The sequence below is a fragment of the Sinohyriopsis cumingii genome, unplaced genomic scaffold, assembly GCF_028554795.1.
Source record: "Sinohyriopsis cumingii isolate HCF-2022 unplaced genomic scaffold, ASM2855479v2 utg002217l, whole genome shotgun sequence".
Classification (NCBI taxonomy): Eukaryota; Metazoa; Mollusca; class Bivalvia; order Unionida; family Unionidae; genus Sinohyriopsis; species Sinohyriopsis cumingii.
Window position 1 is genome coordinate 498,749 of NW_028316160.1, and position 26,288 is coordinate 525,036.

Consider the following 26,288-nt stretch of genomic DNA (forward strand, 5'->3'; position numbering starts at 1 on the left):
ATACATAAATAAATTAGCAAATCAGCATATTACTAACTCGTTAATACAACCCCGTTACAATCAGAGTAAGAGAAAATAGTCATTGTCTCACTAACTTGTGTAGTAATGGTGATAAAGTCACTCAAATTTCGAAAATAAATACAACTAAGGTATACATGTAGAAGAATACAGTGAGTCCAGATTTAAAGTTGGATCATAAAACTAAGATGGCTCGACTTCTTGGAGATATAATGTACGTATTATCAGTACAGCAGCAAATGTAAAAACTAGCAACACCTGCGAATGGCAAGGTCATGGACACGAGTTATTTCCATCTGTCTGGATGACAGGAAAAAATGATTCTTGTCTTTTGGATAAGCTGGGATCACAAGAAAACAGGTTAACAATCCTATCATTATTATGATTAAGGAAGATATTTGAAGGAGAAAAGGAAATTGGATGATTAAATTTAATGAACATAATTGGAAGAATTAAGAGGATTGACTGGAGGATATCCTAGCATCTGGAGTGAAAGTGAAAACCTGGTTTCAAACAGATATACCAATAGCCAAGTGGGGTAGAAAGTGGAATTAACCTGCAACCCTCAAAAATTTCACTCGCAATCTTACAATTTGCAGGTGGAAAAATGTCATTTTCGAGCTCAGAAAATAAAAAGCAGAATATCATGGCGATATTTTTCAAAAAAAATCGTGATTTTCTATTTACTTTAATTACAATCAATTTGACTAGCGTTTTCAGTTTAGATGCAAGTCATGATTGCTGAGAATATAAACTTAGAATAACAATAATAATGTATGTATATGTCTTGAATGCGTGCCATGCACAGGCGAGAGGCATGCATAGAGGCACATACCCACCCCTTTTGGTGTATTGTCAAATGTGCATCTGTACTGAAGTAACTCGGCAATATTTGGATCGTTCAGATTCAGACAAGCAGACTGCATAAGCAGCAAGCACCCTGTCCCGCTCAGACATCACGTGGTTATTGCGTGCTGTGTTAGCTTCCACGTGCTTTGTTTTCAGTTCATTTATGTTCTATTTTGTGTCTTTTATTCATTCCCCACTTCACTGGGGATCCTATGTTAATTATTATTTACAATGATATTTAATATAGCTATTTTAAAAACATTCTAAATAATTAAACGTTTCTAGAAGCCAGAGCTTGTGTTGCTGTCTCAGCTGCATCATGTGAGCGAGGGTTCAGTTTTGTAAACAAAATGAAAACAAGCAGCTGATTTATACGTTAGGTAAAACGTTTTTATAAAAACTGCAATTATCATGTTAAAAAAAGAAGTAATAAGACTGCAGTATTTATTATTATTAAAACAAAGACAAATATGTAATGTCAATATTTTTTGTTTACTTGAATATTATATATTCAATGTTGACAGTTGTCGTCGTTCTCCCCCCATCCCTGTCCACTCTCCCATTGTTGGCATTCTTTGGCTAGCAAGGTGTCATAACAAAAAGTTACTCATGGCTAAATTTTCTAGAGTTGTTAACCTGTAAGAGTTAGTTCCCTTTGTCTATGTAATACAGGGACAGAAGGATTGTTTTTCTGCCTTTCAGGAAGGGCTGGATTCGTTGGTAGCAAAGAAAGTTATCCAAATGTAATGTGACCATTTAATGTATTTGCAGGAGAAAAAGCTATTTATTCCCTTTGCAATAATAAAACTTGCATTCGACCATTTAACAGTGCTGCCCCCCCCCCATGGTTTTCTTGATCTCTCGCTATGTTGTCTTCCCCTTCTTTATTGTTTGGATGTCCCTCTGCAACCCTCGCTAATTATGCTCTCTATATTCTTGTCCCATTTGTGCGCTTGGCTCTATCTCAGAACTGACTCTTCAGATCTCACTAGACTGATAGCTATGACAAAATCTGTGCTTGAGAGAAGATTTGTGAATACCCCTGGATGTACATTTTTGCGAGGTTATACTTGGAATTTTGACCTAAAACCTTGGATGTCTGAGGTTTTTCCATGGTCTTATTAGGAAAACCTGGGAAACCTTGGACAATGCTGATATTTTGTATACAGTTTTATAAGCAAATCTCTGACATTATCTCGTACATTAAAAAACTAGGAAATACCTTGGACCAAGCCTTGGACATGAGAACTTGGGTTATTTTTGGCTTGGAAATTCCTAGGTAATAAGAACTTAGTCATTTTTTAGCTTGGACATAGCTCGGAAATGTAGACTTAGAAATTTTTTAGCAAGGAAATGGACCTTTTCTGTTTAAACTGTGCATGTAACAGATTTCTGTATATTTATTCAGAAGAAATTTTTGCAGTTTATTAAAATGAATAATGTTTATCATTACCAAAACAACTATCAAATCTAGGATTTGAATTAAAAAATTGACTAATTAATGTTGATTGATTGATTTGGGTTTTACAGTGAACCATCTAAGCTCAGGCAACATGGTGCAAAACAGGATCACATATTTTGGTTTCACATTTTATTTACATGGATATAAAAATATGAGACAAAGAACCAAAACCTACAATACATGCTGGAATCCCCCTGTTAGAAAAATTCATATTATTCATACACTTGTAATCACTTCATACAATCATCTTAGTGTTACACAGTGGTCCCAATTATAATGCCCTGTCAACAGTTAAATTGTTCGTCAATAGCTAAATAGTGAGTGGTAAAGGATAAAGTAAAAAATGCAAGCTTGTGTTGAGATATCATTTATCTAAATTCTAACACCTGAAGATGAACTCTTCCCTCTATATTTCTTTTGGACACAGATAGTTTCCCAATTGTAAATACATAGCAAGTTTATCTGTGAAGGAGGTATCTCTGAACATCAATAGCTACTTCTCCAATGGATCACTTTACTTCAAATGCAATTGTAAATGAATTCTGCTTCTTGAGCTTGCTCGCCTTAAAACACAATGTCTGTGTTCTGTTAAAACCTCCTTTGCTTATACGTGTATTTCCTATTTCATTGGTTTTAAATAAGGATAGGTAGATTTTTTTAAATTTTTTTTTACAAATATATATATATATATATATATATATGTGTGTATATATATATATATATATATATATATATATATATGTGTGTGTATATATATATATATATATATATATATATATATATATATATATATATATATATATATATATATATATATATTTGCAATAAACTGACAAGAAACAGTTCAAAACTAGTATCTAACTAGCATGAGTGTTTTCAACTCTTAATGAGTCTTTTTCAAATACAAATACAAAACACAGACAAGACAAACAAATAAAACAAAAAAAACGTTGTGTTTGCAAAACTTTACATGACTATTTCTACAGGAATTTAACCTTTTATTTTATTATCTTTCAACTAATTTATTTCAACTTGATGCGGATGCTGGAAAAAAAAAAAATATATATATATATATATATATATATATATATATATATATATATATATATATATATATATATATCTAATGTACTAAGCACTTCAAGTTCTGTCGGGAATTTCTATTTTTATTTTTAATATTTTTATTTTTTTTATTTTTAACCAGAGGAAAAAGTGCTAGGATCAGCAGCTTAAACAGGGATGGTTGACTTACAGAGACCATTATTTTCTTGGCCTGATATGGCGCTTCCAGTCTGTGACAATCGGAATCTGGGAGACAATTTTATCTCATGATGAAAAAATGAGATAACTGAAGGACTCCACGTAATACTCATAGCCGGTGTTTATCTACTTAATGTTTTTTGATCAAACAAAAGACTGAGAAGTTGTGGAAAGTTCTAGGAAATATTTCTTTTGCAGTCTTCCATTGGTTGCAGAGCCTGGAAGTATCCAATCACAGCAGCCAATTCAGTAATCAAATCACAGCAGCCAATTCAGTAATCAATCTTGTATGCACCATAATAAAATTTAAAGTGGTCCTTTGAAAGCAAACTGGTCTGTGAAAACTTACATTATAAAGTAGTGGATTCATTAATCAACATGAATTTGTTTGCGTTATTTATATGGTAATCCTGTTACTGGAAATGTTCTTTACCTACTAAATACTGTTCAGCTAAGAAAGGCAAGCGAAGATGAGATAGTCAGAGATTGGGTGATGGCAAGGTTTCCGGGTTTTGGGCTTACAGAAGGAATTATTGGAAGGATTGGGGGTAAGTTCGTTTCTTTTTTTATTACATTACATTTGAAAAAGATATTTATTGGCTCTCGTTTCATAGGCCAACTGTACACTGTATCAGTTTTTCAGTCTACTGCATGTCTTTTGGTGGGAATCATGTGTTTGTTTAGTGAGCCATAAATATTATACGATGTCATTTATCCACTAGGCAAAGTGCCATCAGCTGTATTGTTTTTGGCAAACATGTACATCATTCAGTAATTATTGTTTTCATCTTTATCTCACTGATAATCTGTGTGCGTTGTTGAAGAGAGATTTTTTAAAATATTGGCATGAAACAATGATATGGAAATTGGATAGAGTGTTCCTGCTTCTATGCATTGTTTAACCCTGCAAAGATGTTTGAATAATAATAATAATAATAATAATAATAATAACTCTACTGTTCTTGTTTTTCTAATTATATTTTTGTACAATTCAGCTGCAAATCTTTGGAAGTAAATTACAAGAATATAGTACATTCTGATGATAAAATTTATTAAACTATGCCCATTTTGATTAGAGCACAAAAAAAAAAAACCATTCATATTAGCTGAATTTAGAAGAAAAGAATTAATAATCGTTTTAATTATGCATTATTTAGACACGAAAACGATTTCATGTTTTAAAATTGTTGAAAGAACAATAAAATCTGAAAAATATTTAATAACTCAAAAACGGATCTTAGAATAACTGTGTACGTAGTTATTATTGTGCATCAAATCAAAAGAATAGGTTTATGAATAGCATTAAAGACAAGTAAGAATAGAACAGAACATCCATGTGTATAGGTTGTTAGGCAGACAGCAATAAAATCTACAAAGCTATCAGATTCATTACTGCTTCAGTATATTGATGAAAAGCTATATTACTTTATCCATTTTCTTTAAGTTCAGTATTTTATAATTTAAATAACTGACTGGACTGCCATATTATCAAGTGTTTGCACAAAATTGCTGCTGCATTCTACTTTAGATATGAGGCAGTGATTTGTGACATCACAAGATGGCCACTGTTGAACAAGGATATAGAAGTTGCGAACACTGATAGTATATGCCCTTCTTTTCAGGTGTAAATTTGTGCACCATATTAAAATGATTATTGCTCATGCATTTCATATATTGATGATATTAAATAGTACTTAAATTGAATTTCTTTTGTTTGTGTAATTGAAATGAAATATGGTGTACATGATACCGATCTCATGACCTATTTTACCTGTTGCATACAAATGTGCAAAATTGCAAGCATCACTGATCTCTTAACTTTATAAAGGTTACATAATTAAAAGGATGGCTATTTTTATTTTTAAAGACCAACATGCCAAAGCACATTTGTTTTCAGCAATAAACATGGGTATATGGATTTTTTTCCCAAGTACAAGTTAATGGCATGGAAGGTATTGCATATTATTTGAAACGTTTGCATTTTGTTTTTATTTAGGGTTGAAACAAGTAAGGATGCAAATCCAAAATCATCAAATCCACCAAAAACAGCTATGAAAATAGCAACAAAATAGTCCACCAAGATGGTAACACCAAAACTGACTAAGACATTAACGTCAACAAAGTCCAAGGTAAGATAAAGCTGCAACAATTAAAAACTGAATAAAATTGCAGAATGTCATTCTGAATTTTGCATAGGGTACATAAAATGTGTGCAACTTAACATGCATTTTCACAATCTGTAATGATAATGTCAAAATGGTCGCTTAAGCATGAGGCCTGAAACCCAAATACCTTACCTTTTTGAACCAGTTCTATTCACCCTTAAAATGCCAGATATACCCAGTCTCCACTAAAGAATAACATATACGATTCAAACACGTAAATGAGGATATATGTTTCAGATCGATAAGAGAATGTGCCAGTGCAAAAAAACAGGAAAACATATTTGCCATTAAAATTAGGTAGTCCAAAAAAGATGCACTTAACTAGTGTGACTTCAATGAATTATAGGTGCCCAAACATGAGACAGGACATCCAATAAAATTCTTTTCCATGTGCCTTGTTAGCAGTTTTCACCTTTTTGTTCAAATAGGAATCCATTCTAAACAAGTATGATTATTTCATACATCATCTCTTGAACATATTATAGTTATACTAATACATCAGCTATGGATCAGTGCTCACCATTTTAAATAGACAAATGTACCTAATGTATGTCAATTGATTTGAAATCGAGCATCGATTTAACTATACTTGCAGTAAGTACCTTGCATAAATCAGGATATTGTATAATTAACATATAATTATAACAGTACTGTAAAATAAAGAGTAACAAATACCCGGATTCCCCCATTTTTCAACTCAGCAAGAGCTCTCGAGAGAGGTATCCATCGAGCAGGAATTTCTTCACCCCAGTAAATCTGCTTTCGAGCTACGTCAAATATTTTAGACTTCAGTGCATTTATACTCGGATCCGATCCCAAGTTACTAATGGCAAAATCTTCATCAACGAGATGAAGAAGTAGTGGACTGTTCTTCAGGACAATCCGAATGTCATTAAAATAGGACTCCTTTCTCTGGTCTAGGGATTCCTATAAAAAAAGTAAAATTTAAGTATCCCATACTGTTTCCATTGTTCCTAAATGACGTGCAATATAATTTACCAGGTCTAAATTATGTCACTCATGTTATAATCAAATTATGTCACACATGATATAATCAATGTGACTTAACACAAGGGACAACTTTATCACGTTAAAATATTTTGTGCATTTGGATCTTTTGCGAGTTTGTGTTTACTTGACCAACACATTTCTATGTGCTCTGCTTGTCGTAATGTATTGGAGATCACATCCTGTTTTACGATGAGGACTACTGAAATCAAGGTGCATTTGTTCAGCAAAAGAAACCTAAGCACAAGCATGTCTTAGTAATACGCTGTAGAGCACAACAGATCTATCTAGATGTATACTGGAAAACAAATGAGATATTATGCTTTATGTAAGAGAATAGGTTTCATACCTTTGGAATTTTATCCGAGTGCGTTCCTACAAGAATTACAAATGGATGATTCCTTATCGAAATCTGAACACCTCCAATACTCTCTTCTCTTCCAGTTTTCTTCTCTTGTTTTCCGATCATGTCATCCTCCGGCACGAGAACATGAGAATGAATTGAATTTAGCCAAAAAGTGACGTATTCTGCAAAAGAGTTAAAAGTTAGGCATAACGTCTTAAAGCAAATAATAATAATAATAATAATAACAACAATAATAATGATGATGATAATAATAATAATAATAATAACAATAATAATGATAACAATAACATTATATAATTGTCATTATTTGTGAATAATATAGTCAACATCATTATTTACTTTACATACATCATTTTAAAAAGAATGTTATGATGAGGTTTATATACCGTTTCATAGTAAATATCGTCTAGAAAACCATGATCTCAGTAAATACAATTATATTAGATCTTACCCAGTATGTTGCAGGTTTTTTCCCCACTCACATCAATGCCATATGCCCCCTCCTCAACTGCATCTGTCAATGGCAGGCTCATGTCCGTTACAAGTATGTATAAAGTTCTCCATGACATAAAGGCCTGATGAATGGTGTAGAAAAGGGACTGACCAGCAAAATCCAGGATTGTAACATCAGATGACACAGACTTTGGGATAGTAATAGATTGTGCCTTCTCAAAAAAATTCTTAATTTCTTTTGGTACACCACCTTCTGATACCTCAATATTGCCAGCTTCTTTTGAAATCTGACAAACTGTAGTTTCATTACGAATGCTTTCTGTGTCTGCATCCAAAGGTGATGATATGGCTATTTCACTATGCAGGTAAAGTCCTTGGTTTTGTGTAGAGGATATACCATTTTCAGGGTCATTAGCTTTTAGATCTTGCTTGCTTTGTGGACTTGTATATTTGTGAAGCAAACTGGCTATTCGCTGATCATTCAAGAAAATTTCATCTGGAAAAACAAAGAAACATTAAATATTTAGATATTTAAAAATAAAGAAATAAAAAGAGTAAGAAAAACATATGTTATACCGTGAATGGCACATTATACATCCCAGTCGTGTTCAAGAGTCCTCTTGTCGTTAACTGAGAAACAATTTTCTTCTGTCAGTCAGTGATCTAGCCCTTATGATATTTTGCCCATCACATCAACAGGCTTCTTCCTTACAATAAATACAAGCTATCCACTAGCCCTTATGATATTTTGCCCATCACATCAACAGGCTTCTTCCTTACAATAAATACAAGCTATCCACTAGCCCTTATATTTTGCCCATCACATCAACAGGCTTCTTTCTTACAATAAATACAAGCTATCCGCAAGGCAAATGGTCCATATAATAACAATGCATCGGTGCATTCACTTTTTCTGTCAGTCACCTTGATGTTTTACCTTTAACCCTAACCCTAACACCAAAATCAATAGAATTCTTCTTTACACCAAACCATCCAAAAAGCATGGTAAGCATAAATGATTTAAAGCTGTCCAGTCAAAGAGATGATCGTATTAATTATTGTTTTCTTTTTTATTTAAATATGATTGTATCAGATATATTAATTTCAGCATATCGGTCACAACAGATTAAGCTGAGCCATCTGTGATAATAGCTGGAGAGGTGCACTATGATCTCCATCCCATGGCATGGATGATACCAGTTAAAAAATATATTTGTTCAATTGCAATGCTTTTTGGCGACTACCCTAATTTTGTGAGCCAAGATTAATTTGGTCTGGGGGTTCTGTTCCAATATGAGCGGCTAACTTTATTCAGGATGAGAGTGTCTGTCCTGATATATAATTCTCTGACAATCTGAGGGACAAGAGGATGCGTGATCTTCCTTGGCAAAATATCTTGGTCCTTACTAAGCAACACTTCCGAGCTAAGACTGGGTCCTGTAAATGATCTTAAGATGACGTGTCCAGATCATACAGGAATTTCACACGTCTTAAGATTTTTTCAAACAATTCCTTACAAGGGCATTTAAAATTCATTATGGATAAAGTCTAAGTCCATAAGACTCAGTCTTCAAGTAATAGCTAATTATCACATGGGGACTTGCAACCAAGTTTCATCATCATTGGATAAAAGTGTTTTAGTCAATGTCTCTTGTGCTACCTGTAAAGTAGCAGGAAAAGAATGTGAGAATAGTGGCTCACTAAACTCATATAATATCTTGAGGAAGATACAGTGACTTCCATGATGTTGTTAAGGACAGACTCTGTTCGAGTGGCACAGACTTGAGAACTGAGGGACATGACATCTCTTGGATACTAGGGCACTATGCTTGGAATTGCACTATATTGATTCATGTAGCCATTTAGTATGTTTATTATCGGAGTGGGTAACTGAGACTGTTTGTTTGCTCTCTATCTTCCTCCTCTGAAATTGATAGGGTGTCAAAATCTAGCATGAAAACTGATATCTTCCCCTTTATAATTCCCAGAACTCCTGTCCTTTGACTCATGTTCATAATATGCAAGTCGGACATGTATTCATAGATTGACAACCGGTGTAAACTACACAAGTAATGGTTCAATATGAGTCTGGTGTTGCCCATGGATCTAAATCTGTAAAACAAAAACAGAGCAAAAAAATATACATGTGTAGTGTGACACACATCCTGCTTAATGAACTTCAAAGCTACACACTGATAATTACAGGTAATGTACTGAAGCGAAATGAACTCTAACATATCAAATTCTGATAAAGTGATTTGTATGAATGGTCCATTGACTGCCTATACAAGTTTAATCACTAAAGTGTAACATACAGTATCTATGAAACGAATGCTGGGAAATACTTATGATAGAAAACTTGCCTGTACATATCCGACTCCTAATCAAGTTTTCTATAAATAACCTGAAGCATCATTATTGTAGATGCTATAATGCTAGTTGCAAGAAAATGTCGCCTTTAGGAAATACCGTATGATGCCCCTGAAATGTCAAATCAGTAGTGCTTCATGTATATAACTATGAAGTGGATGCTAAGATGTTGTTGTTGTTGTTGTTGTAGGGTTTAACGCCATTTTTCAGCACACAATTGGCTATACATGGCGGCCAGTTTCAATGGTGGAGGAAGAACCCAGGAAAACCCCGGAAAGAACCACTGACCCACGAGAAGCTACTGGCAAGCTTTCTCACATATCCACATTAGTCGAATCTGAGACTCGAACCCACACAGACAGAGGTGAGATGGCAGTGATCCGTAACGAAGAGCACTTTAGACCACTCGGCCACTCGGGGCCCCGATGCTAAGATGATTTATATAGAAAACTTAGCTGTGTGCCTCCGACTGTAGCGGAAATTATACAGCATTATTATACGAATTTTCTATATCGCATAACAGACCAGCATTTATTTAATTACAGATAAAGCAATGTCAGGGGAAATGATTGCAAAACATGCAGGTATGTACCTAGGGTGCTAAGTGTGTGAGTACAGTTAAAATTCAGAAACTTTGTCGCTTAAGAAAGAAAGCACAGACAAGATGGAAATTTATTGATGGAGTATATTTCCCCTCTAAGTGGGCACTCCTTCAAACTGCTTTAGGGCAGAAAACTTCCAAAATGCTTGTATATCATAGCTGCCAACAACAAAAATACTCGCTGCTTATGACAAAAATAATAATTTTCAGCAACAAATACTGATTTTTAAAACTTTAGTAATATTTACCTAATTACAATATCAACAACAATCAGTCAAGTTGGACAATAACTTAATGTCAACGATGCAAGTGTTGCAGTCTTGCATCTTCTGCACAGACACCACGTTCCATTCAGATGCCCATTCCGAAGGTGCAAGAGTGCAAAGCACTCGCACTCTGACACAGGCTGTTTTAGGGGCATTTTCAACACCTTGTGTTTTCAATAATTATCGATTCCAATGTACCCCCTTTCACTGATGATCTGAATTCTATGCATTTTTTATTGAACTGTTTTCATACTATAGCTGTCCAAAATTAAGCCTTTCTGATTTTACTGTCTAAAAAAGTGTACAGAATAAATTTGTCAGCAACACTACTGTAGCAACAGAAAGAGGGAGTTTCATTTCTAAAAGAAATTTAGTAGAATAAATTTCCGATCAAATTACATCAAGGTTCTCTCTGGTATTGTGCTGATGATGAAGCAGCAAAATGATGTTTACTATCTTTTCCATGCTGTTTTATGGCATGGGCACCTCCATGCCAAATAGCGAAATCAAAATTACACAACTTGCTTTCACAAAATCTAAACACAACAGAACAAATGTCACTCCAGTTGTTTTCTTTTCTTTGCTGGAGAAAATTCTTAACCTTTTTTCGACATGACTAGAAGATGAATATTACGAAGATTATATACAGTGATAGCGGTAACTGCTTTAGGCAATCCAATATGGAGGTGAAAGGCTGTCATGATAGCCTCGATTTCAAATGAACCAATCATATTTTAGAACTCTCAATCCCTATATACATGTGATACATTTTGTCTGAGATTGGAAACGGGTGACTGCTCTAAACAGAAAACTGCAAAGAAAGTTTTAAGTTAATCATTTTAATTAAACAATGGATATTTAACAAGAAAAATGTACAGCTATATTTTATTCAAAACTACAGGACAAATACGAAAAAAATGTGACACTTGGCAGCTATGGATTGCGAGGCCCTCTGTGGCGAGTGTGATGGGTACGAGTGTGATGCAGTACGAGTGATAGTGTGCTGCAGTATGAGTGTGATGCAGTATGAGTGGGATGCGGTATGAGTGGGATGCAGTATGAGTGTGATACAGTACGAGTGTGATGCAGTATGAGTGTGATGCAATATGAGTGTGATGCAGTACGAGTGTGAGGAGTATAAGTGTGATGCAGTACAAGTGTATGCAGCATGAGAAGTATTAACTGAAATATTCATGGAATTTAGCGCTAATCCCTGTATCAAGGAGAGATCATCCTATCTAACTGACACAAAGACTGACAGATAACTTTACAGTTGTTTACGAAGAATGTTTAGCCTGGTAAGACAAGATTTACAAGGTAGTAGTAGTTATCCTATTATATTATGATTGGTAAACATATTAATAGTGCATTTCATTTCTTCTATGAGAAGCTGAACAAATAGCAGAACTATTTTTGAAGTATTACTATTAATGAAACATTATGTATATACAATCAGAACTATTTTTTGAAGTATTACTATTAAAGAAACATTATGTATATAAAGAGATTACAGCAGCCAGTATTAAAGCTCACATGTCACTGATTTTCAGAGAAAGCCAAAGCATCGACATCAAGTCACTGATTTTCAGAAAAAGCCAAAGCATCGACATCATGTCACTGATTTTCAGAGAAAGACAAAGCATCGACATCATGTCACTGATTTTCAGAGAAAGCCAAAGCATCGACATCATGTCACTGATTTTCAGAGAAAGCCAAAGCATCGACATCATGTCACTGATTTTCAGAGAAAGCCAAAGCATCGACATCAAGTCACTGATTTTCAGAGAAAGCCAAAGCATCGACATCATGTCACTGATTTTCAGAGAAAGCCAAAGCATCGACATCAAGTCACTGATTTTCAGAGAAAGCCAAAGCATCGACATCAAGTCACTGATTTTCAGAGAAAGCCAAAGCATCGACATCATGTCAGTTAAGTCTCATGGTAAATGCTTGTTAGGAAAATAATCCACAAACTGCAAAATTAAGTCCAGCTTTCTGAAAAACACTGATAATTTGTCTGATATTTCACTCATTGTCACGTGAGCTGCAATTATCCATTCATGAGGTTGTAAGGTTCACTGATTCAGTGCACTGATCATCACCAATGACATCCTATTCCCATGACTGCTTCAAAACTATTTAAGCATTCCAGTTATGGAAGTGTGATTTCACTTCTTCCTCCAACTCCATTTTGACTATCAGGTCTAGTTGCTAAGTTCGCCTGTACACGAGACAGGCACAAATAAAGGAGTGATTCCAGTATTTGATTTTTTTTAGACTGTACAGTTTTCAGCATCGGCTTCCTTTGGTTTTGAGCCCTCAAATGAAATCATGGCATAAGAGATTGATCTTGACAGGCTTCTAATTTATCGGATGGGTGGTAGTATTGTTTTAACCCTTCACTGATGTTACTATTTTGGTGGAAAACACAAAGTAAGTATTCAGTTTGTCAGGTTTTTGATTTGTATTCATATATGTTAACTATTTTGAAACTGTTTTTAACCATTTCTAACCATTCAAAAGACCAACGATTGCATTGACACTATTTACCTTTTTGTTGTTTTCTATATGTATACTCTTTATTCATGACTGTAAATTGTAATGATTATCCATTGCAGGGCATAGCGTACATCAATATGGTCTAGTTTAAGATGTTAGGAACGTAAAATTATGTGAATCGATAAAACACCGCTCTGGTGGCCTAAGTGGATAGAGTGTCCGCCTTGGATGCACAAGGTCATGGGTTAGAACCTTGGTCGTGTCATACCAAAGACCTAATAAAACGTTACTAGCAGCTACCTCGCTAGGCTCTCAACATTAAGAGGCTGGTGTTAGGACTGATCAGCCTGGTGTCAGGATAATGTGACTGTGACATCATGCTACAAGTTGGCAGCATGATGCCCCAGTGATAGACCTCACTATGAACTAGCACAATGCAGACATCACTGCGATATGACTGAAAATTGTTAAAGCTACCTTAAAAATCCAAATAACACAACCAAACACACACACACACAGGGTTGATAAATAGATGTTTAGGTATGTGTTTACAGTTACTGCTACTAAAATTATTAGTAAACATGTTTTTCTTTGCCAATGGACAAGTCAGCCAAATGGTATCATAGAAGAATTAAGTAAATTCCCAATTTATGGGTTTAATCATATGCGTTCTTCTACTATATCCGTACTATGCCATTTGACACATAGGCAGTAGTACCAAAATGCATTCTCACCCTTTTGATAGTATATCAATATGTGCAGCTGGACAATTTCATTCATTCTTATTTCTGCAATGTATTCTATAGTGTTTTCAGATATTTGAGAGGAAAACATTTGATTGGAGTGACTTTGCAAGAGGGTAATACAATTAGCTAAAAACTAATCTACCTTGAGGCCCTCATACAAAGGAATTTATTTATTTTAGAACAACAATTTAAATGCATACTAAGTTTGGCTGTAAACTTTGACAGGCAAAGCCACAAATTTAAACATCTTTTACAAAATCATGAAAAATACTACAGGATACTATACTGTACTCTACTGTACAACACCATGCCTTATTACACCAATATACTATGTCGTGCAGTATAGCTTACAAAAAGGCGGTCTTATTTTCCTACACAGATTTATTATCCTATAAATACTTTACACCCCAATGCTATACTATATCATGCCATATGATACAATAGGATATGATAATAAACTATAAAATATCCTATGATATACCATACCATTCCATACTGTACTCTACCATGGTATACTGTGCGATATCCATTGCTGTACGATACTATATTAAGCTTCATTCAGTTATATTCTACTTTTCTCTGGGAGAAGGTCTTGAAATAAAACTATGCAATACACTACAAATGACTAGAAATACTAATTATGTTCTCAGTCATAAATCTGCACTTGAAAGATGAGTCATATATCAAGTGAACAGACTCATTCATAAAGTTCAATCTGACAAGGACATGAGTTTGGAAAGGTGAAGTAGACCCAGTTCCTGATTAGTCAATGTTAAACAGTTCAGCTGGTCTTGTTTACAACCTTGAATCATTCTAGAATACACAATGAGACACTATCTGTTCCGTATATGAATTGGATATAAGAGCTGAATTTCCGAGAAATAGGCATTCTCAGCAATATTACCATTCTAGGAAGTTATTCCGTTATTTTGAGATTATTTATTTAATTAATTTGATTATTCTTTGTAATTACAAGTGCTTTGATAATTCTGGAATTATAGCTGAATTATGATTACAGTGAATTCATTGAAAGACATTTTGGGATTACTTCAGTGATTTTTCGGTATTGTTGATACATCATTACATTACCATTCATCATTCAAAATGCCACTGAAACTCATTCATATGGATACTACTAGACTTAATCGAAAATTAAGGACATTTAGAATTTCATTCACCATACATTAACTTATATTTTTAACCATTTCACTTTGTACTTTAGAAAAATAATTATATTTTCAATTTTACAAAACTTTATGGTCTTTGCTCTTTCTTGTTACATTTTCACGACAACTGAGTCGTAATACTCAAGGTTCTGTAGTAAAACATCAATCAACAAACCTGTCTCAATCTTTCTTTCCCATTCTCCTGTGGCATGGTCTATTTGGCAGCACCTGGTATGCACCTCAATTCCCTCTGTTGATTCTGTCTCATTCTCCTTGACTTGTTCTCCAAGCAAGCGTCGGGTGAGAGAAGTTTTTCCCACACCCTGATTCCCTACAATCATCACTCTAATGTTGTAGACATTTTCCTTTCCAGTTGCAAGTACTTCTCTGTATAGCTTTTGAAACCTGTCATCCATATTGAGTATTTCAGGAGGTAAGACTGTTAGCCAGAAAATTAAATCAATGTTAAAGGAGGTTTATTTATGTGTCAATAGTATTTACTTCCTTAGACGTAGGCACATGCAAGACTAAATATTCTAATAATTTTCACACAGTTGTAATGCTGCATATTTGGCTTATTTTGGTATTTTCTTTAAAGATTCAGCTCAGTTTACCTCAGCAATATTACCAGATAATACGTTAGGCAATAGAAAGTAAAATCATTACAGTATTAATAACTTTTAATTCAGTATAAATTATGATGTAAGCAAGCTAAAAGACAACAAGAACATACAGATATAAGATTTCAGTCTGAGAACAAGAACATTTCTTGACCAGTGTCATGTCTATAGTCATTGTATTCATGCTGCTTTGCTGTATAAAATTTAATTAAATTTCATAGCACATAAAAATAAAATTTGCTTGAAGAAACTCTGAACTTGTGAATGAAATGCTTTTATAATTCTGAACTTCTTGAAATCACTAGTAAATTCTTGATACTCACCACCCCCTCCCACCCACCCTCTGCTGGGGCTCTGTTTGAAGACTTATAGAAAATCCATCTGCCTACTTGTATGACCGATCTAATTTGCACAGCTGCCATGTACCTTAGCTGGCAGTAACTATTCAGATAGCTGCCATGTACCTGGTCTGGCTGTAGTTTACATAATTTATGTATAACATACCTAATACTATTCTTATGGCTGTCATGTACCTGGTCTGGCTGTAGTTTACATAATTTATGTATAACATACCTAATACTATTCATATGGCTGCCATGTACCTGGTCTGGCTGCAGTTTACACAATTTATGTATAAACACCTAATACTATTCATATGGCTGCCATGTACCTGGTCTGGCTGCAGTTTACACAATTTATGTATAACGTACCTAATACTATTCATATGGCTGCCATGTACCTGGTCTGGCTGCAGTTTACACAATTTATGTATAACATGCCTAATACTATTCATATGGCTGCTGCCTACCTAATCTGCAAAATATACTCATTCTTGCAAATAATTGCCTTTAATTCAATATTTGCAAGTAATTATTGTCAAAATTTTGTAAATACTATATTCTTTCACATCCAGTATAAAAATATGCTTTTGAATAAATACATTGGGTGAGTCTCATGGGTGCCATGCTCTAGTATTGTCAAACTATCAATGAACTATTTTCTCTTTCTTTTATCCCCAGTAAACTTTGCTACCTAAATTGTATTAAGCATGGTGTGTGACCGATGTGGTATTCATTTATTATGTTATACAGTTTGCATAAGGATAGGAAAAAGGTCCAATAAAGAAAGTTCTAAGTTCTAAGTAAAGAATAAAAACAGACCAAAAATAATAATTTGCCAAATAATTTAAAACAGGATGCTCTAGCGTTTTCCAGCAAAATGTTGCTTTATACAATGGTCATGCTAGATATAAATCATTGCTAGACCAAAGACTAGACAATTAGAAAAATGTCACAAAAAGAAGCAATGTAACATGCTTAGAGTTAATCACAAGTATTGTACAGTCTGTATGCTCCACTTCCTGCTTTATACAGAATTAAGCAATCTAAATGGCTTTCGCCATCAGACACAACTTTTTTCTTTGCCATCTTATATGCTACTTACCAGAAATGAGTATCTTAAACTCGTGATAACAGTGTTTCTCTTTCATAAAAAAACATATAACAACAGGCCATAAAGAAATCTCCTTATTCAGCATGATCTGCCACTGAAAAATGTCTAGCCATATGAAATCAATTGTGTTTAACCCTTATACTAACATTTTGAGCTAACTTACCTAATTTTGTGTTAATAAAATGATCTGACAAGTAAAACAGTCAACTATATGGAAATCAAAGCAACCAACTTCAAAATTGCTTTTATTCATGATGTGAAGATTATGGCAACATTCAAGTTGATCAGTTAATTTCCAATATCCAATTCTACCCTATTCCTCTCTTTGAAGAACGTTCGAGTGTTTATATTTGCATTAATTTGCTTTTTGACATAAGTATATTTTCCATTGCAAAATTCTATAGCAATACATTTATTCTGTATGTTTTGTGATGATTTTTAAAGTGCATATTAGTTAACAATGAACATATTTGGATACACTATATAAGTATTATATGTTAGAACACATAATATTTTATTAATTCGTTATTTAAAATTAAAAATGATGAATATATTTGTTTTGATTTTCTTTAAAATTCATAAATGTTTACATCTTTTAAATTTGTTCATCATAAAATCAAAGTTATAATAATTTGATGTACAAGTTTATGGTAATACAAGAAGAAATATGCTAATTACCTTCTTGATGTGAATATTCTGTTTTGTATCGAGTGATGATATTACTCCATTCACATGTGGCATACAGAATTTCTTGGTCCCAGAATATGTCATAGAGTCGTGATTCCGGCATACCCTCCCTGAATATGGTCACTAGCTTACATTCATTTGTCAAATAATAAATACAGGGAGGGTAGTAGTTACACACAAATATAAATCCCATTTTATCCGTAGTTATACCCATGGGCCACATCAGTTCCTTATGTTTGTATACAACTGGCTGTTTACAGGGATTCTGAATATCATATCCATATACACCTGTGTCAGGGGAGTCACGACTAGCCATACACGAGATATAAACCTTGTTATGTTTTGTGGTCAAGTGGCTCCAAGACCCTTTACAGACCTCATGAACTGAGTCAGTATGTCCATCAGTAAGTGACACAAAACACCAGCACAACGTGTAATCTGGTTTCCTACCACATACAACAATGTTATCCATACATTGCACTACTCTACTACAGTAATCAAATGGTGTATTTACATGCAATGTCCTGCAGCGTGTTATCACTCCCGTGTCACCAGTGTATTGTACTGACATGATTTCTATCTTGTTCCCAAGGGTCACACAAATCTGCATGCTATTATTACGACAGATACCACGGGGTTCTGACTCAAGTCTGTCTGATGAAGCCAGTAACTTTCCATCCCGGTGTCTGAAAATCCAGACTTTCCATTCATTCCTGTCTGTGACCATCAGCATGTCACCAGACACAAAGAGACCGGTAGGGTAAAGGTTGGCTGTAGAAAAAGTAAAAAGATGCATTTGATTATATTTGTGACTTTATGCAATAGCCTACCATCATAACTTTAACACACCCATCATTATAGTAGTTGTTCTATCACAACCCTCATCATTAACACTGTCATGCAGGGGGAGGTAAGGTGATGGGATGATTTTATATAAATTACAAAAGAGTTGGTATTCAGGACAAATATATATATATATATATATATATATAACTTTAAACGTAGTCAACTGCTGTAATGATAAACACCAATACAGTCATCATCACATGTCATGGTTTAATCATCACCATGATCAACAACAACTTAATATTATTATTATTAATAATTATTATTAATATTATTATTAATTATTATTATCATTATTACCCGACAGATTTGCAGCAGAAGTAACATGGAACCAGTAAACATATTATGTAGTATTTTTAAGCTAAGTATATATTATACTGACCTTTGTACTGTACTCATTAAAACAATACTATATGTACTATACCTAGTCAAGAATACATATTGATAATAAGGTGAATGGTTCTGTTTGGTAAATATATTTGTCCCGCTTTTAATCATTTTTGAAGAAGATTGTCAAATGTATGGTCATACGAGTCTACATATGGTTCTAGATACACACATAAAACTTGGATCATTAATAGTTTGATGGGTGTTGATTGTGAGAACACTCTCACAGTTTTGATCACTACCATCAGAGTGAGGCTAGTGGGGCTGGGTGATCTTAACTCCAAGTTGAATGCCATGGTAGCTAAGAATTGTCACAAGTCACCAATAAACTAAGTGCCAACAAACAGATTGATACTCTGGTGTCTATCCCTACCCCCAAAAACTCTGCATCAGGGACACATCAAAGAAACTATAGATTCCCACCCTATATTAATATGCACATTCAATTAGTATCAAAATACGAATGTACACATGTAGCTGACAGAACATGAGCATTCATAAAGGGACTTATCTTCTTTGTCATCATCGAGATCCTAATCTTTTTTCTCATCAGGGACTCGGCTCTTGTATTACAACTTGGGTTTCATTGAGATCCTCGCATTAGGTCCCTATAGCTCATGTATCATAACTTGGGCATCATTGAGATCCTAACACCTTATCCATCCATCTTGGGACATCGTTCTGCTAACTTGGGCATCATTGAGATCCTAACACCTTATCCCTACATCGAACGATTTCGCTCTTTTGTCATAACTTGGGCATCATTGAGATCCTAACACCTTATTCGTTCATCGAGCAAACAAAGGTATTTCCTTCATTAGTGAAACCGTTGCTTAGCACTTAGAAGGAAAAAATTGGGTTGGGGGTCAAATCAGTCACCCAATAACTAAAATAGAAAGATAGAGTAATGCATCACACATCCAATATGTTCCTGTCCTAATGTATATCTCAACACATCTGTAAATGAGCTACTCAGAGTATTTTCAATGAAAATCCCTGTTAGTAGACAATGTAAACTTCTGCATAGTCCATCTGTATTGTCAGCTGTTCTCATGGTGGGTTACTTCCACTGGGTTATGATGATATCAGTGTCCGGACAGGCTGGTCAAATGCCACATGGATAAATCACTTTCATAACTGCATCACACTCTATTTTGCATTTGCTGCGTTATTTCTTCTAAAATGGCTATTTTGTACAGAATATGAAGACTTAACAATGTATGAGGAAAGAGTAAGGAATATGTTGTTGGCAGTGATGGATCACATGCCTGATTATGTTGCAAGGCAGCACTTGGCAAGCTTCACAATTACATATGACATCACAATTAAGTGCATTTGAAACTTTGTGTGTATGATTGGATTTAAATCTACCTTAAGAGAAGTATCAAGTCATGTGTACAAATGTGCATAGTCAGTGTAATAAGGTATAAATGACTCAAAACAACCGCATATTCTGACAGAGTCTGAGCTGTGGAGAACATGTGTCATCTACTGATCATACAAACTCTGTCTATTGCTGCAATATCAGAGGTGTAAAGGCAAGACATCTCACATCTCACAAATCTAATGGAATCTAAATTATGAACGGTGCTGTGGTCGATAACAAGGTTATTCTACAGTATGCATAAAAATGTGTCATCAGCTTTAACAAATAGAGGTAAAAATGAGCCCTGACAGTAGACTAACTTGCGCAGTTCATATTTAATTTTCAAAACTACTGCTCCACAGTGAAATTCAAGACCAATATCATATGATTATCAATATGGAACCTTTCAAAACATTCAACTATTTATCACCATCATTATCATCATGAAGTTCATCAATACTAGCAATACTTAATCATCTGCAAGTAAATCAACTTTAATATTCAACACATACTCCCTAAACTGAATGAGATTAAATTAATATTACAGCAAACTAGATCAGTCAATATTCTAGATATACGTGAAACCTTTCTTTCAGATGATACTGATGATTTGGCTCTGCAAATACAGGGGTTCAACTCTGAAAGAAAAGACAGGGTATCCATGGGTGGGTGTATTCTTCTCTATGTAGACAATTCCATTAGTTATAACAGCCGTGTTGATCTAGAGACTATTAGGGTAGAGAGTATCTGGATTGAAGTAACCCTTGCCCAATCAAAGCCAATACTCTTATGTTCAGTTTACAGGCCACCTAGTTCCACAGCTGATTGGATTGATATATTTTAGGTACAAATTAAAAAATTAATTACTAAAGGAAGATGTATAAACTATCATATCAGGTGATTTTAACATTAACTACATGAAAACTCCACCATTAACATGGATAAGTAACAATGACACTTACAACTTTACTCAATTAATTAACACCCAACTAGAGTAACAGAGAAAAGTGTTACTATCATTTATCCTGTCTATACTAATAAACCTGAAAACATAAGTGAAATTAATGTGCCAGTGTACACACTGAGTGACCACTACCCAGTCTGTATGACTAGACATGTTTTGAAATCATCTAAACATGGTCAGCACATTGAAATACAATACAGGGACTTTAAACAGTTTGATGAGGAAATGTTCTTAAATGATTTAGTTTGCTAACCCTTCCAATCAGTCTGCAATATTGCTGATGTCAACACGGCCTTAGACAAATGGTATCGGATGTTCAATGCAGCCTTAGACAAGCATGCCTCAATTAAAATAAAAAGGTTTAAACACCAAATTACACCCAAGTGGATTACCCCTGAGATCAATGAGGCTAGGCACCTAAGAGATAATTTCCACAAGAAAAAAACAGATGAAAAGCTATAGAAAGTGGAGGAATGAAACTAAGCACCTGATAGATAAGGCAAAAGAAAACTACTATAAACAGGCTATTGATGAAAGTAAGAGTACCAAGACATTGTGGAATCATCTAAAAGAGCTGAACCCACCCAGGAACAGTTGTTTTCTCCCTAGACTCAAGCAAAATGAGGATTAGCAACAGCTGTATAAGACATTTGTGGAAATGTTCAACAATGTCTTCATAAGCACTCCAGTAATAGTATTCAGAACAAGACTAACATTCCAATTTAACTTTATGCTCTTCTATCATTTACAAGAACTAAAATTCCTTAATTTTCAATAGCTAATGTTAGTGAAGCTGATGTTTTTGATATGCTAATTAAGGTGAATATTAACAAATCCTCTGGACTGGATGGTACTGGTCCACAATTTCTTAAAATTGCTGCACCAGTAATAACAAAGTCACTAATGCATATCATAAACTTCAGTATAATGAGTGGTAATTTTCCAGAAACACTGAAATGTGCAACGGTTACACCTATCTTTAACTCATTTGGCCCTGATCCCATCTGTAGGCGTGATCCGGTTTCTGCATTCATTGGCCGATCCCGCCTGTAGTCATGAATTGTTTACTGCATTCAATGGCCGATCCCGTCTCGAGGCCTGATGAATGTGTGTTAGATACTATGTCTCTGATTGGTCAGAAATGGGTTTATTCCAAGAACTAAAAAACTATTAAACCAATCAGAAATGATTTTACTTTCATTTGTGGAAATTTTAATTGTTCAGAAGCCAAGGGTTAATGTTTGAGAGAGGTTTAACTACACGTGTTCTGTTCATTAAAAATCATAAAAGATGGCAGACGTAAGAGTGATTTTTGATGAGAGTAAAATTGAGGAGTTTCTCGGGTTTGATTTCGAAAATATTGAGCAAGCTGAGGAAAGATATGTTCGTCAGTTGGATATTTTGTGAGATTTAGATTCAGACATAGAAGTTTCTGAGATTGAATCGTCCAAAGATGAGGATGCTGACAGCGATGATGATAGAGTACTTGCGGATAAACGTTGCACGTAATTTTGTAAATACTGTCTAAATAAGTTGTGAAAGACTTGGACAAATAGGAAAAAAATAAAATACATCACTGTGTAGACAAATTCATTTGAATAAATGGTGAACGTTTTGTGGATTTTAATTGGATATAAGAAGAGAAATTAAGGTAAGAGTGAATGCATGCGTACGATGTTTTCAGAATTTTTCAAACAGGTAAAAACTCTGGGGCACAAGCAGCTAGTCACAGCTTAGTGCTTCTGGGGCATAGCAGCAGGGATACTGATAACAGTGCTGGGGCTGAATGAGTTAAGAAAGGAGAAAGAAAGTACCAGGGAATTACAGACCAATATCGATTCTACCTGTATTGTCAAAATTGTTTGAAAAGCATGTAGCCATTCAGGTCTATAAATTTCTGAAACCTACTCTCTATTTCATAATGCGCAATCATGATTTAGAAAGTACCACTCGTGCCAAACAGAACTTACCAAATTAATTGATCTTTGGCTGACGGAAATGGATAATGGACATATGACTGGGATTGTTTTCCTTGACTTCAAGAAAGCCTTTGATCTTGTTGATCATGAAGTTCTGCTGCAAAACCTGAACTGTTACAGATTTGACAATCCTTCTTTAAACTGGTTTAGATCATACCTAAACCAAAGGTCACAACAAGTAAGCATTGGCAATATTAACTCTTAAACTCGCAATTGTCATTCAGGGGTCCCTCAAGGCTCAGTTTTATAATAATAATAATAATGATGATGACCTAAGTAATATAACTTGACCTCCTCATACAAAGGAATTTATTTATTTTAGCTGCATCTCTGAAGCCACTGGATATATTGGGTTTGGAAGAAGGAAATATAGTGGGCATTTCTAATCTCAACTGGAATACTATTCCAGAGCAAAATTCCAGAGTATTGGAAACTTTTTTTAAATAACTCCTAATTTGGTTTGGGAATTTTATACTGTCCGGTAGACATGGATCACAGGTGGGGAGTATTACCATGTAGCCTATACTGGAATAGTGATTGTAAATATTCAGGAGCATTATTATGAGATATCCTGTGCATTAATTTGGCTTTTCTCAAACAGATTCGGTCTTTAATAGGTAATATGTTTATGTCATTACTCCGTGGTGCTAATGGAATTACACTGGAATATTTCACTACAATGTTTGTTTTGTTGTTGAAGGGTTTAACACCATTTTCAGCACAAGATAGGCTATACATGGCAGCCAGAATCAGTGGTGGAGGAAGAACTCGATAAAACCCGAGAAAGAACCACCAACCCACGAGAAGTTACTGGCAAGCTTTCTCACATACCCACATTGGCCAAGCCAGAGACTTGAACCCACGCAGACAGTTGAGACAGCAGTGATCTGTAATGGTGAGCGCTTTAGATCACTCGGCCACTCAGGGCCCCAGAATATTTCACTATGCATGTCGGACTTTAAATAACAAAACACAATATAACACACATACCTTTCTCTATTATCATAGGCTCCACTTTGATCAAATTGCAATAAGTCTCCTTAGCTCCTGCAGTGGCCATGATGTAGTTCTAAAGTGCAATAGGGTTTAACGAGTTCTCCACCTAACACAGTGCTGACATCAGGCGTGGACTGCAAAAAAATAGCAAACAATAATCTACATATCCTTATGATTAATTTCAGGCTTTGTTAACTAATCAGACTATGTGTACAAGATTATAATATTTGAGTTCAGTGAAAAGCCTAATAATGAGGAATTCCCGTATCTGATTAGCTCAGCTTGTGAAAACTGATGAAGTTCATATATGATAGGCAACAGCAAAATTAATAGTCAATGCATTAAGTAAGTGCCGCAACCATTTTTACGCCACAATTTCATTCACAAAATAACACATGTCTATATAGCTGAACATGTGATTTTTTTGAATAACTTGTTCACATTCTTTCGACAAACCTGAATTTATTTTTTTTAAAGTAAAAAGTATTACCATTATGTCTAGCACTTCAAAACCAGTATTGTTTCTTCAGATTGTTTCCCATATTGTTTATCTCAATTGGACCAATGAAACAACAGGAATTTCCTATTTCTCACTTTAAAAAAAAGAGGACGTTTTACAGCAAGAAGAATCATCAAATACAAATTTAATGCACTTTTTAATGTTAAAATTGATGATTTTAAGAAGAGATCAGATTTGTTTTTGCCGTAATATACTTTTTCCAAGCACTGATTTTGAAATGTTAAATTACAAGAAAATAACTTCTTTTGTGCTGCAAGACATCGGGGTTTTTTAAGGCTAACCCTACCCTAACCCTAACCCTAACCCTGAAACAACAGGAATTTCCTATTTCTCACTTTAAAAAAAAGAGGACGTTTTACAGCAAGAAGAATCATCAAATACAAATTTAATGCACTTTTTAATGTTAAAATTGATGATTTTAAGAAGAGATCAGATTTGTTTTTGCCGTAATATACTTTTTCCAAGCACTGATTTTGAAATGTTAAATTACAAGAAAATAACTTCTTTTGTGCTGCAAGACATCGGGGTTTTTTAAGGTTAACTTAAACTTGATAGGTTAAATTTAAGATAAATTGCATCGGTTTTCATCAATCACTTATTGCATAATCAAATATTAGTTCGATCTTTACACAACCAAATTTTCAAATAGTCTCCCATTAAAAATAACTTTATTCAGTCATTTTTCTTTTGTTCTCAGTCTGTCATGACAAGTTTTACACGTTTAACTGCAAGGAAAATAAAACATTAATCTGCAGATTTAAATTTTCATTCATAGAAAGAATTATTTTTTTTTGTTTGTTACAAGAGTGGTTCTAAAGTACAATTTTGAAATTTTAATTTAAATCAAATTTAAAACCTGCTTTTTCAAGAAACATAGTTTTGTTCCCTTCTTCAAACATTGTTTCAATTAAGTTGAAAATCTAACTCATCCACATTATTTCTGAAGGGTCTGTTTGCAAAAATAAATTATTTCAGTTGTTTTTCTTCTTTCTAAATCTGTTAAGATGCATTCTATGTGCATACATTAACCCAACTAAATGAAACGAGAACATACCATTCTGCAATTAAATCAGCTAACCCGGGTTCTAACACGATGTGATGATAAATTTTACATTTTATGAACAAAATTAACTTCCCTTTTGTTGCAACAGGGCCAGACTATTCAAGACATGGATGATTTGAAATTTTATTAAATTAAATTACCTCCTTTCTCATGAAATATAAGTTATAATCCTTTCTTC

At 34.3% G+C, this 26,288-nt stretch overlaps 1 protein-coding gene across 1 annotated transcript in view; it reads right to left on the reverse strand.

Moving 5' to 3' along the window:
* The window catches only part of LOC149770919 (uncharacterized), a 62,081-nt gene extending 37,399 nt beyond the window's left edge, over positions 1–24,682 (reverse strand). Inside the window, exons 1-6 of the mRNA XM_089948988.1 lie at positions 24,522–24,682; positions 17,981–18,760; positions 15,406–15,669; positions 7,581–8,078; positions 7,112–7,290; positions 6,430–6,681 (exon numbers count right to left, since the gene is read on the reverse strand). Coding sequence (XP_089805114.1) covers positions 6,430–6,681; positions 7,112–7,290; positions 7,581–8,078; positions 15,406–15,669; positions 17,981–18,760; positions 24,522–24,591 — 2,043 coding nt within the window. The 5' untranslated portion in view covers positions 24,592–24,682. The remainder of the gene's footprint in view (positions 1–6,429; positions 6,682–7,111; positions 7,291–7,580; positions 8,079–15,405; positions 15,670–17,980; positions 18,761–24,521) is intronic.
* Between the last annotated feature and the right edge of the window lie 1,606 nt (positions 24,683–26,288).